Below are 13730 nucleotides of genomic sequence, written 5' to 3'. Positions count from 1 at the left end.
TGTCCACTCGAGAAATGCAAGAAATTGTTGGTGTCAACTTCTTTCTTATAATTTGCTGTAATAATCACGGAGTCTTCCGAAGAGAGTCAGATCCAAAAAATTCACTGATTGGTGATCGAAGCAATGTGTGAATTTTAAATTATAATGGTTAGTGTTAAAGTATGTGACAAACTCCAGGGCTAACTGTGCATCCCCATCCCAAATAATAAGCAAATCATCTATATAACGGCAATAGCACACCAGGTTCGCGCTATATGGTCACTTCCAAATATGTTCTTCTTCAAATCGTCTCATATACAAATTAGCGAAGCTGGGCGCGAACCTGGTGCCCAATCACATTGAGGGATTTACCGTAATAGGGATTCAACATATTAAGAGAACGAAAAGAGGGAGGGACAGATTTAGGACCCTTAGCTCCCGCGAAGCTTTTTGGATCTTCAAATTGAAGACCCTCCATCCATATGGACTAAATGAGAACATTGATTTTGAATCTTTCATGTAATCTCAAGTGGAGTGAGTAATTAATCCGACTAGGTAGTATCGGAGTTAACAATCAGATGTGGATGAGGAAGGCTTGGCACAGACTGGTGTTAACTAGTGGGGGGTCGGAATGTTAAGGGGTTAATTAGACACCGTGGGAAATAATATAATCAAGTGGTATAGAGGTAGAATCGAGGACAAACTAAAATTATTCAAAATATTAGTTCTCTCTTTTTTAACTTAGGCTTCACCTATTTATCTATTATGCTCAATGTATAAGATATAACATCAGTATGGATAGATGAAATAGAATGACAGTGACCTTATATGCTTAAAATGAATAATTTCAATGGTGATTAGCCATAGGTTAGTGGTAAGAGTGTCGGTTTAGCATTAGTAAGGTCCGGTGTTCGAGTCTTGGCAAGCATGATATTTATTGGTTTATGAATTTATTTTATTCTATTTTATTATAGTAAATATGCGCCTATATTGTTGTATAGTATAATACAAATAGATCTTTAATTGATTCTTATTCTATTTTGTCCTATTTAGAGGAAATTAATTCCATTCATTTAATTGAGTCTATTTGCATATAGAAATTGTTTATAGATAATAATTTGGAGCTGTATAGCAACAGCTGATTATCTGAGTATTAACTAGTAGGATTAAGAATGTTAAAGACTAAAATAAAGATGGGGGAAAAAAATGTGCCCAACCACTAGGCAAGTGGTTAAGGCACTGGTTTAGAAGGGACAGAGTCCAGGGTTCGAAAAATCTCTTTTTAATCTTAGATATGTTTGTGTATTTGAATGGATAAACGAAAAAGATATGTACTGTAGGTGATATCTCTCCTTGACAGATAAATAGATAGTAATATTTCAGCTATTTTAAGCTAAATATATTTTTTTATATTTTTTATATATAAAGAATTAATTGTGTAAGTAAGAGGAAAAAGTTGAGATATATAAGATATCTTTTGATAAACATGCAGTGCTATGTATCAGATATGTAATTGGAATGATTTAGTACACCTGTGATAATCCTATGGACGAATAGGAGAGAAAGGGTAATTAGGATGATCAGGAATATAAGGCAATTCAGATACAAGGCACATTACTCTCTGAGGAAGCACCCAGGTGCGAAACGCGTTAGGGTAATCTGATCATTCTACAAGTGATTATTCCACACCGGGAACCGCTGCTAAAGCTGGGAGCTAAGGACGGCAGACGCGATTGTACATATGACCGCCGGCTGGGATTCCCTTCATTAAGGACGTGGCCAGCCAGCCGACGGCACAAGCGAGCAGCAAGGCGTTTATATACAAGCGGCTCCAGCGTAGCTTGGTATCATCAGGCACAGCGGACAAGCACAGGTGAGCTGGGAGCTAAGGACAACAGGCGGGACGCCACACAATTGAACCGCCGGCTGGTCTCCTTTGGTGGAGATGCGGGCAGCCAGCTGACGGCAGGAGTCATATGTGCATACGTCCATATACAAGTGGCTCCAGTTCACTGCACCCTGGGACATTCAGATACAACTGACAAGAACGGGTTCGAGGTTGTCATCAATCACTGTTGTGCTTAGTGGAATTATACTTCAGTATTGTCCGGATAAATTTAGCTGGGACGGCAACTTGCTTTTACATGGTAATTGAACAAACATTGAAATCATGAGACATTGTTTCTGAATATCCACGTGTGGTTTCTTATAAAAGACTGTGTTACAATTAATAGAACAGCATCATAGAGCCGACTGACAGCATTTTATTCAATTTATTTCTTGCACTGCAGGTTAATATACGAGTTTTTCTCAACATAGTATTAAGATACATTTTAATAAGTGTATTTTCGGGAGATATTTATGTGCACAAAGTGTATACAATTTATAGACAAGGAATTAAGTGAGCTCACTTGAAAGTTGTATGTAGGTTTTTAATGAATTTTATATACAGATATTATTGAAATAAATACTGAATAATTATTCTATCAATGAGTGATTTCATTCATATATGCACCTTGGATTAATATAGCGCAATATAGTCATTTTCTTCTATTTTGGCAGTAGCCAAATCAGCCACTATCTTATTTAAGTCCTCTCCGAACAGGATATTTCCCTTAAAAGGGGAGTACCTCAAGGGTTTTTCTAGAATCCAGATGCACAGACCAGGATCTCAGCCACAATATCCGGCGAGCCAGGACTGACGTAGTAGAAGCCTTGGCTGCCAGAACACCGGCATCAGAAGCCGCCTCTTTAATATAGTGAGAAGCTGTGACAATATATGACAAGCTTTGTCTAGCATGGTCAGAAGAGATTTCAGCTTCCAACTCTTAGGCCCACGCTTCAATAGCTTCTGCAGCTCATGTCGCAGCAATAGTGGGCCTTTGCGCAGCACCCGTGAGGGTGTAAATCGCTTTCAGACAACCCTCCATATGTTTATCCGTAGGATCTTTCAGAGACGTGACGGTAGTGACAGGTAGAGCTGAGGAAACCACCATCCTTGCCACATGCGAGTCCACTGGAGGAGGTGTCTCCCAATTTTTAGACAGCTCTGGCGCGAGGGGATAGCGATCAAGCAGCTTCTTGTGAGGCACGAACTTCTTACCTGGATTTTCCCAGGATTCCTGACGTATATCAACCAGGCGATCAGAATGAGGTAAAACTTGTTTAACCACCTTCTGACGCTTGAACCTATCTGGTTTCTTAGGAGGAACGGATGGCTCGGGAACATCCGTAATCTGTGGAATCAACTTTATAGCCTCCAATAGATCAGGAACATCCACTTGCGAACTGCTATCCTCATCAGTATTATCAGTGTCAGAATCTGAGGGGGCAGTGTAAACGCCATCTTCATCAGATGAGGTGTCAGTGACAGCAGTGGATTGTGAGGAACTAATGGCCCGCTTAGAGGACCCCTTGGTCTTAGGCGAGCGAGGGTTAGACTTTTTAATAGTCAGTGACTGGTTCAATTTCTTTAACTGAGCAGACAAGTTATCTGCCCACGGTGGATTAACTGCGGGGACCATATACGGTTGGACCGGCATAGGAGGTCCCATAGGGGGCGTTAGTTTAGTAGCTAGCGTATTCAGTAGTGTGGAGAAGGTATCCCATGGTGGGTCATTCTGGACCCCCGTTGCCACAGTCCCACTGGGGGGCAAGGAACCCCCAGAACCAGAGCCCTCAGCTGCTATATTTTCCTCAAAAGTATCTGCGGCTTCAGCACCACTCCCAGTGTGTTCAGCCCCAGAACCGTTAACCTCATAAGCAGACATGTTATAACTTGCAGTATAAGGTAACATAATACAATTTGTCAGCAGCACAATACCTGACCCAAACCCCTGCGCAGTGTAGTCAGCACAAACAAGGATTCGGGAGAGATATGGTGACTAAAATCACAGAGAAAAATACAATGAAAGTATATCTTGTGAATATCCTATATTATATTATAATAAAACTGACGCACCTAGCCCCCACAGGTTAAAGAATATAGGGATAGTAAGCTGAGTGAGAAACACGAAATGGAAGTCACCCAGCAGGACAATGCACACACATATAGTCACAGTTTGTACAATGCAGACGTTATGACAAGCAATAATACTGCACTGGACTAGCTGATATATAGCTATGTAATCAATAGATATAACACTGCACAGTAAAGACTGAATGTATATCACAGGGTACTTGTACCAAATAACCCTGACCAAATGCACTTTTTCTTAACTATCACTGTCTAAACGACATGTAGAACACCTAAGTGTCTTGTAAAGGCACAGCGCTGACTGTCAGGCGGCTTTACAAAGGAGGATTTGCCCAAGCAGTCCCAGGAACAGTGTAGCTGAGAGAAATGGCGCCCAAACACTGACTGGGAGTGAGGGAGAGAGAGATATGCAGCTCCAGAGCGGGAACATTTACTGTAAATGGCGCCCTGGGGCTGGGGGAGGGGCTACAGGTCTAAGCCCTATCCCCCTGCTGGACATAACCACCGGTACTATGGGCTTAATATAAAACGGTTTATGAGAGAAACCGACCTGTGCCCGTGCCCTGGTAGCCTAGTGGGGTCGCCTGTACTGGCACAGTGTCCACGCCAGCGTGCACGGCCCGCCTCCCACCGTCCGCACCGGATCGCGAAAAGAGCGGGTCCTGCGAACAGGACCCACTTACCACCTTCCGAAGTGCAGCCACGCGATCCTGGAGAGCCCCAGCCGTGTGTGTCTAACGTGAAGAAAACCGGAGCCTCCTGCTGTAGGTACCCGGCAACCAGGATACGGGAATGTACAGCGCCGCTGGGGAGTGATGGAGCTGCAGCAGGGAATGTCTCCTGACATCTAAACTCTGCTGCAGCCCTTGTAGTCTTCACTTTTCTTTCTTTCACAAAAAAGCTCTTCTTAGGGCTACCAGGAGCAGCCCCTCTGTTACGTGCCTACTATCTGCAGTACCAACTAGAAAACTGAACTCCTGTGCAGGGAGGCGGGGTTATTGAGGAGGCGGCGCTGTGCATATCGGGAACAGTCAAAGCTTTTGAGCCTGTTGTTGCCTCGGATCAAGATCCTACTCTACACCTCAATGTCTATCCTTGTGGAGCCCAGTGTACCCCGCAGCAGAAAAAAGCAAGTAATAAATGTTATACTGTATAATGCATGTGTTGGCATGTCTGTTATATGTATGGTTCGCTAAGGAAAATTTTCCAGAAATAGTATACACCACTGGCTGCAGTCAATATTTAAACGTTTTAATCTACCATTTCCTGTACAGAAATTAGAAGCAAAATATAAATATACAATACTACAAAAGATGCATGGTTAAAACCATAAATACATCACATAAAAGTTACTCCTATATTAGTTTTAGGGCCACTCACCAAAGTAATGTAATTTTTTTTCACCAGATACAAATACTTTGTAGTACTGGATGAGACTTATTTCTGAGACCTCAGACAAAATAGAGGTAGGAAGGCTAAGGGTTTGGTTCAATAGAGCTACATGAAAAAGGTCTAAAGTCAATAGGTCAACCCCAAATGGTTGACATGGAAAAGGTCGACAGGGTCAAAAGGTCAACTCAAGTTTTTTGGGGAATTTTTCTTCCCGCTGTTGCTCTACTAAAAATGCCGATTAGTATACCGCATCCATTCGCCACGCTTCGGGCAAAGTTACTGTTCCCTACTGTAATCCACGTGGAAATATGAAAAAGTTGAAAAAATAAGATTTTAAAACTACCGGTAAATCTTTTTCTCCTAGTCCGTAGAGGATGCTGGGGACTCCGTAAGGACCATGGGGTATAGACGGGCTCCGCAGGAGACATGGGCACTATAAAGAACTTTAGATGGGTGTGCACTGGCTCCTCCCTCTATGCCCCTCCTCCAGAACTCAGTTAGAGAACTGTGCCCAGAGGAGACGGACAGTACGAGGAAAGGATTTTTGTTAATCTAAGGGCAAGATTCATACCAGCCCACACCATCCACACCGTATAACCTGGAATATACGCATCCAGTCAACAGTATGAACAAAAACAGCATCAGCCAAAGACTGATCTCAACTGTAACATAACCCTTATGTAAGCAATAACTATATACAAGTCTTGCAGAAAAACGTCCGCACTGGGACGGGCGCCCAGCATCCTCTACGGACTTGGAGAAAAAGATTTACCGGTAGGTTTAAAATCTTATTTTCTCTTACGTCCTAGAGGATGCTGGGGACTCCGTAAGGACCATGGGGATTATACCAAAGCTCCAGACCGGGCGGGAGAGTGCGGAGGACTCTGCAGCACAGATTGAGCAAACATGAGGTCCTCATCAGCCAGGGTATCAAACTTGTAGAATTTAGCAAAAGTATTTGAACCCGACCAAGTCGCCGCTCGGCAAAGCTGTAATGCCGAGACGCCTCGGGCAGCCGCCCAAGAAGAGCACACCTTCCTAGTGGAATGGGCCTTTACCGAATTAGGTAACGGCAATCCAGCCGTAGAATGAGCCTGCTGAATCGTGATACAGATCCAGCGAGCAATAGTCTGCTTAGAAGCAGGAGCGCCAGCCTTGTTGGCTGCATACAGGACAAACAGTGCCTCTGTTTTCCTAACCCGAGCCGTCCTGGCTACATAAATTTTTAAGGCCCTGACTACATCAAGGGACTTGGAATCCTCCAAGTCACTCGGAGCCACAGGTACCACAATAGGTTGGTTCATATGAAAAGATTAAAGCTTTAAACCACTTTAGGCAAAAATTGAGGATGAGTCCTTAATTCCGCTCTATCCACATGGAAAATAAGATAAGGGCTTTTGTGAGACAAAGCCGCCAATTCTGACACCCGCCTTGCAGATGCCAAGGCCAACAACATGACCACCTTCCAAGTGAGAAATTTTAATTCAACTGTTTGAAAGGTTCAAACCAATGAGATTTTAGGAAATGTAACACCACGTTAAGGTCCCATGGTGCCACTGGAGGCACAAAAGGAGGCGGGATGTGCAGCACTCTCTTTACAAAAGTCTGGACTTCTGGGAGAGAAGCCACTTCCTTCTGAAAGAAAATTGATAGGGCCGAAATCTGTACCTTAATGGAGCCTAATTTTAGGCCCATATCCACTCCTGTCTGTAGAAAGTGGAGAAAACGGCCCAGATGGAAATCCTCAGTATGAGCCTTCTTGGCTTCACACCAAGATACATACTTTCTCCAGATACGGTGATAATGTTTTGCCGTCACTTCCTTCCTAGCCTTTATCAGAGTAGGGATGACTTCTTCCGGAATGCCTTTCCCGGCTAGGATTCGGTGTTCAACCGCCATGCCGTCAAACGTAACCGCGGTAACTCTTGGAACACGCAGGACCCCTGTTGCAACAGGTCCTCTCTGAGAGGAAGAGGCCACAGATCTTCTGTGAGCATTTCCTGAAGAACTGAATACCAGGCCCTTCGAGGCCAATCTGGAACAATGAGTATTGTCTGCACACTTTTTCATCTTATGATTCTCAATATCTTTGAGATGAGTGGAAGAGGAGGAAACACATAGACAGACTGAAACACCCACGGTGTCACCAGGGCGTCTACTGCTACTGCTTGAGGGTCCCTTGACCTGGCACAATACCTCCGAAGCTTCTTGTTGAGGCGTGACGCCATCATGTCTATATGAGGAAGTCCCCAATGACTTGTTATCTCTGCAAAAACTTCTTGATGAAGTCCCCACTCTCCTGGATGGAGATCGTGTCTGCTGAGGAAGTCTGCATCCCAGTTGTCCACTACCGGAATGAAGACTGCTGCCAACGCGCTTATGTGATTTTCCGCCCAGCGAAGAATCCTGGTGGCTTCCGCCATTGCCGCTCTGCTCCTTGTACCGCCTTGGCGGTTTACATGAGCCACGGCTGTGACGCTGTATGATTGAATCAGAACCGGTAGGTCGCGAAGAAGATTCTCCGCTTGATGTAGGCTGTTGTATATGGCCCTCAATTCCAGTACGTTGATGTGTAGACAAGCCTCCTGGCTTGACCATAGTCCCTGAAAGTTTTTTCCTTGTGTGACTGCTCCCCATCCTCGGAGGCTCGCGTCTGTGGTCACCAGAACCCAGTCCTGAATGCCGAACCTGCGACCCTCTAGAAGGTGAGCACTCTGCAGCCACCACAGGAGAGACACCCTGGCCCTGGGGGACAGGCTTATTTTCTGATGAATTTGAAGATGGGACCCGGACCACTTGTCCATAAGGTCCCACTGAAATGTCCTCGCATGAAACCTGCCAAAGGGGATGGCCTCGTAGGTCACCACCATTTTTCCCAGTACTCGAGTGCATTGATGGACTGACACTCTTTTCGATTTTAACAGGTCTCTGGCCATGTTCTGGAGTTCCTGGGCTTTTTCCATTGGGAGAAAACCCCTCTTTTGTTCCGTGTCCAGAATCATGCCTAAGAAAGATAGCAGAGTTGTTGGAACCAACTGTGACTTTGGTAGATTCAGAATCCAGCCATGTTGCTGCAGCACTCTCAGTGAGAGCGTCACGCTTTTCAGCAATTGATCTCTCAATCTCACTTTTATCAGGAGATCGTCCAAGTACGGGATAATTGTGACTCCCGCCTGTGCAGAAGCACCATCATTTCCGCCATTACCTTAGTGAAAATCCTCGGGGCCGTTGAAAACCCAAACGGCAATGTCTGAAACTGGTAATGACAGTCCTGTACAGCGAATCTCAGGTACGGCTGATGAGGGGGATATATGGGGACATGAAGGTATGCATCCTTTATGTCCAGGGATACCATAAAATCCCCCCCTTCCAGGCTGGAGATAACTGCCCTGAGTGATTCCATATTGAACTTGAACCTTTTCAAGTATAGGTTCAGGGATTTTAAATTTAAAATGGGTCTGACCGAACCGTCCGGTTTCGGGACTACAAACAGGGTTGAATAGTACCCCTTCCCAACAACTTGTTGTTGACACAGTTTTTGAATTGCAGCTAAAACTATCTCCCTTTCTGGGGAAAAAACTGGTAATGCCGATTTGAAAAACCGGCGAGGAGGCACGTCTTCGAATTCCAGTTTGTAACCCTGGGATACAATTTCCATTGCTCAAGGATCCACGTCTGACTGAACCCAGATGTGGCTGAAGAGTCGAAGACGTACCCCCACCGGCGCGAACTCCCTCAGTGGAGCCCCAGCGTCATACGGTGGATTTAGTAGAAGCCGGGGAGGACTTCTGCTCCTGGGAACTAGCCGTAGCAGGGAGTCTTTTCCCTCTACCCTTACCTCTGGCGAGGAAGGAAGAGCCCCGACCTCTTCTGGACTTATGCGACCGAAAGGACTGCATCTGATACGGAGGCGTTTTCTTTTGCTGTGGGGAAACATAAGGCAAAAAAGTAGATTTACCCGCGGTAGCTGTGGAAACCAGATCCGCGAGACCTTCCCCAAATAAATCCTCACCTTTGTAAGGTAAGACTTCCATATGCTTCTTTGAGTCGGCATCACCCGTCCATTGGCGGGTCCACAGGGCTCTCCTAGCCGAAATCGCCATGGCGTTGGCTCTCGAACCTAGCAGACCAACGTCTCTGAGCATCTCTCATATATAAGACTGCGTCTTTAATGTGACCTAAGGTCAATAAAATGGTATCCCTATCTAGGGTATCAATGTCAGCTGACAAGGTATCTGTCCAAGCTGCTACCGCACTACAAACCCAAGCCGACGCTATTGCCGGTCTGAGCAAGGCACCCGTATGAGTATAAATTGATTTTAAGGTAGTTTCCTGTCTGCGATCAGCAGGATCCTTGAGGGCTGCCGTGTCTGGAGACGGTAGCGCCACCTTTTTGGATAAGCGCGTTAACGCCTTGTCCACCCTGGGTGAGGATTCCCACCGTAACCTGTCCTGCACAGGGAAAGGATACACCATAAGAATTATTTTGGGAATCTGCAGTTTCTTGTCTGGAGTTTCCCAAGCCTTTTCAAATAATGCGTTCAGTTCATGAGATGGGGAAAAGGTTACCTCAGGTTTCTTTTCCTTAAACATGTGTACCCTCTTGTCAGGGACAGAGGGGTCATCTGTGATATGTAAAATGTCCTTTATTGCAATAATCATATAATGAAAACTTTTGGCCACCCTTGGGTGTAACCTCGCATCATCATAGTCGACACTGGAGTCAGAATCCGTGTCGGTATCAGTGTCTGCTACTTTGGACAGGGGACGTTTCTGCGACCCTGAAGGGCCCTGAGACACAGTCAAAGCCATGAATTGACTCCCTGTTCTATCCCTGGACTCTGCTTTGTCCAATCTCTGATGTAATAAAGACACATTTGTATTTAACATATTCCACATATCCAACCAATCAGGTGTCTGCGTTGCCGACGGAGACACCACAATCATCTGATCCACCTCCTCCTTAGATGAGCCTTCCGCTTCAGACATGCCGACACACACGTACCGACACCCCCACACACTCAGGGATATATCTATATGGAGACAGTTCCCCAATAAGGCCCTTTGGAGAGACAGAGAGAGAGTATGCCAGCACACACCCAGCGCCAACTGACACTGGAAATAAAATTCCCAGATAAAACAGCGCTTTTATATAAATATATGCATATACACTCACTGCGCCAATTAAAAGTGCCCCCCCTTGTTTGCCCTCATGTTCAGCAGGGGAGAGTCCGGGTAGCCAGCTTCTCTGCAGTGTGCTGTGGAGAAAATGGCGCTGGTCAGTGCTGGAGGATCAAGCCCCGCCCCCTCAGCGGCGGGCTTCGGTCCCGCTCAAATTTTCAATACTGGCGGGGGATTAATAAATATACTGCCTCCGTAGCCTATATACTTGTTAGCCAGTCCCTAGAGGTTTATTATTGCTGCCCAGGGCGCCCCCCCTGCGCCCTGCACCCTTCAGTGTCCGCTGTGTGTGGGAGCAATGGCGCGCAGCGTTACCGCTGCGCGTTACCTCAGAGAAGATCTGAAGTCTTCTGCCGCCTTTGAAGTCTTATTTCTTCTTATACTCACCCGGCTTCTATCTTCCGGCTCTGTGAGGAGGACGGCGGCGCGGCTCCGGGACGAACAACGAGGGTGAGACCTGCGTTCCGACCCTCTGGAGCTAATGGTGTCCAGTAGCCTAAGAAACAGAGCCTATCATTTAAGTAGGTCTGCTTCTCTCCCCTCAGTCCCACGATGCAGGGAGCCTGTTGCCAGCAGTGCTCCCTGAAAATAAAAAACCTAACAAAATTCTTTTTCAAAGAAACTCAGGAGAGCTCCCCTGTAATGCACCCAGTCTCCTCTGGGCACAGGATCTAACTGAGGTCTGGAGGAGGGGCATAGAGGTAGGAGCCAGTGCACACCCATCTAAAGTTCTTTATAGTGCCCATGTCTCCTGCGGAGCCCGTCTATACCCCATGGTCCTTACGGAGTCCCCAGCATCCTCTAGGACGTAAGAGAAAAGTAAAAACAAAACATGTGTTGACCATACAGTATGTGTGTCAACTTTTTGAACTCGTTGACCTTTTGTACTGTCTGCCTTTTACATGTCGACCTAATGCATGTCGATATGTCATGCAGATACCAAGGGCTAGTATCCACCCTAAAAAGTGGAACGTTTTTCAACATTCACCTTCACCACATCATGTAAATAACCAGCATAATCCAGCATAACAAAAATCTAATTTTTCCACTTTGCAAAAACAAGGCAGTTCATGCACCAAGAATGCCCCCAAGCCATCCAACTCGTACTTTAGGCTTACTCATATTGCCAATGCTGCAAACATCACGACCGATGGTCACAATGTTGCTATGATCCCGCCTCTTCATACTCAGTCACTGGATCGGAGATGATGGCAGGAGGCGCCTATTTCCTCCAGATGCCTCCTGCAGGGATTACAATATTTGTGCAAAAGTGTCCAACTCTGAATCAGGCCACGAGTTCATGAGCTACTAGATTTTGAAAGTAGGATTGGAATTACTCGACGATTCCAGCCATTTGTGCCCTCACTGAGAACCCAGGGATTGCAGTCAGACGGAAGAATATCCACAGCATACTGTATTTTAGATTAAGGCATTCATTTATTAATAGAATTGCTACAATTATATATTACCATGTGCATGTACAGAGCATTCTTTCTCTGATATATTGGGATACGGTTGTTAGGTCGACAGTTATTAGGTCGACCACTGAAGGTTGACATGGGCATTAGGTCGACATGTACTAGGTCGACAGGTCAAAAGGTCGACATGCGTTTAAAAAAATATTTTGGGACTGTTTCATACTTTACGATCCACATGGACTACAATTGGGAATGGTAACCTGTGCCGAGCACAGCGAGGAACTTTGCCCGAAGCATGGCGAGGAAGCGAGCCATGCGAGGGGACACGGTGCACTAATTGGGGTTCCCCGTCACTTTACGAAGAAAACAATACAAAAAGTCCAAAAACGCATGTCGACATTTTCACCGGTCGACCTAATGCCCACGTCGACCTAATGCTCATGTCGACCTTCAGTGGTCGACCTAATGACTGTCGACCCAACGACCAATACCCTATAGCACAGGTTCTCAAACTCGGTCCTCAGGACCCCACACAGTGCATGTTTTGCAGGTCTTCTCACAGAATCACAAGTGAAATAATTAGCTCCACCTGTGGACCTTTTAAAATGTGTCAGTGAGTAATTAATACACCTGTGCACTTGCTGGGTTACCTGCAAAACATGCACTGTGTGGGGTCCTGAGGACCGAGTTTGAGAACCACTGCCCTATATATCAATGTTACAAAAGAAAATCTACTTCTAATTCATAATATTTTTCCACAGAGAATTAACTATTATATGTTATATGCCATTTATCAGCATTGGCTAATGGATTTTACATACATTTAATTAAAGTCCACATTGTTTTAGGAGGGCCAATGGATATTCTACTGCCCTCTAAATAAAAAATAATCCCTATTACATATAGGAAGTCAAGAGGACAAAAGAGGACACTCTCCAACTACTACAGATATGTTGTACACCCCCCCCCCCCCCCACCCAACACACACACAATTATAAAAAAAAAAAAATGTGTACATTAAAACAAGCAATATACATAAACTATACACTCAAATGTAATTTAGTGATCAAGGATAATAACGTAATTGAAAGTTAAAGCAGTTTACATTAAATAAGAGTAACATCTCAGACATCAAATTATTTTGTCTATATTACACGAATGTTTGGAATTTTATTAAACGTTATAGTTGAGCTACGTCAGATACACTAATTACCTCGCCCTTGAAAAAATAGAATATTACCTTTCAGGAGATCCCCAAAAGCTCTTCTCAAGCAGGTTATGATAATGTAGTGTGGCCATTACAAATGCTATTTCAGGACTCTTCTAAAACCAACAAAAATCATATTAGCAAAATACTGTAGCAGGAAAATGCAGTGCTGAATGAATCAGTTTAATTTAAACCATACTTGCCTACCTGACCCTCTCTCCATGAGGGAGAAAATGCTCTGTTCCTGGACTTTCCTAGTAATGTATGATTGACATCACCTGTGGTGAGCTAGTTAATTGATAAGAAAGGTGTTTCACCACAGGTGATGGCAATCATATATTACCAGGAAAGTCCAGGAACAGAGCATTTTCTCCCTCATGGAGAGGGTCAGGTAGGCAAGTATGATTTAAACCAACGAAAACAAATACAAAAAACGAAAGGGAAATACAATAGTGATACATCTATACTTTTTGAGTTTATAAAAACTCCAGATTGCGTATACAGTATTTGATTATTAAAAAACATATTACAATGAAAAATTTCAGAGTAAGATTGGGTGGAAAAAAAAATAACAGGT

General features: G+C 44.7%; 1 protein-coding gene across 4 annotated transcripts in view; it reads right to left on the bottom strand.

Annotated features, from left to right (window-relative positions):
• FBXO15 (F-box protein 15) overlaps positions 1-13730 on the bottom strand; it is a 660886-nt gene that overhangs the window by 234823 nt on the left and 412333 nt on the right. For 3 of the 4 annotated variants that reach the window (XM_063923380.1, XM_063923379.1, XM_063923381.1), the window contains exon 8: positions 13187-13269. In XM_063923380.1, coding sequence (XP_063779450.1) covers positions 13187-13269 — 83 coding nt within the window. The remainder of the gene's footprint in view (positions 1-13186; positions 13270-13730) is intronic. The other variant, XM_063923382.1, reaches the window with a different exon arrangement.

This window comes from Pseudophryne corroboree, chromosome 5, assembly GCF_028390025.1.
Source record: "Pseudophryne corroboree isolate aPseCor3 chromosome 5, aPseCor3.hap2, whole genome shotgun sequence".
NCBI classification, from domain to species: Eukaryota; Metazoa; Chordata; class Amphibia; order Anura; family Myobatrachidae; genus Pseudophryne; species Pseudophryne corroboree.
This window is presented reverse-complemented; position numbering and strand designations above follow the sequence as displayed.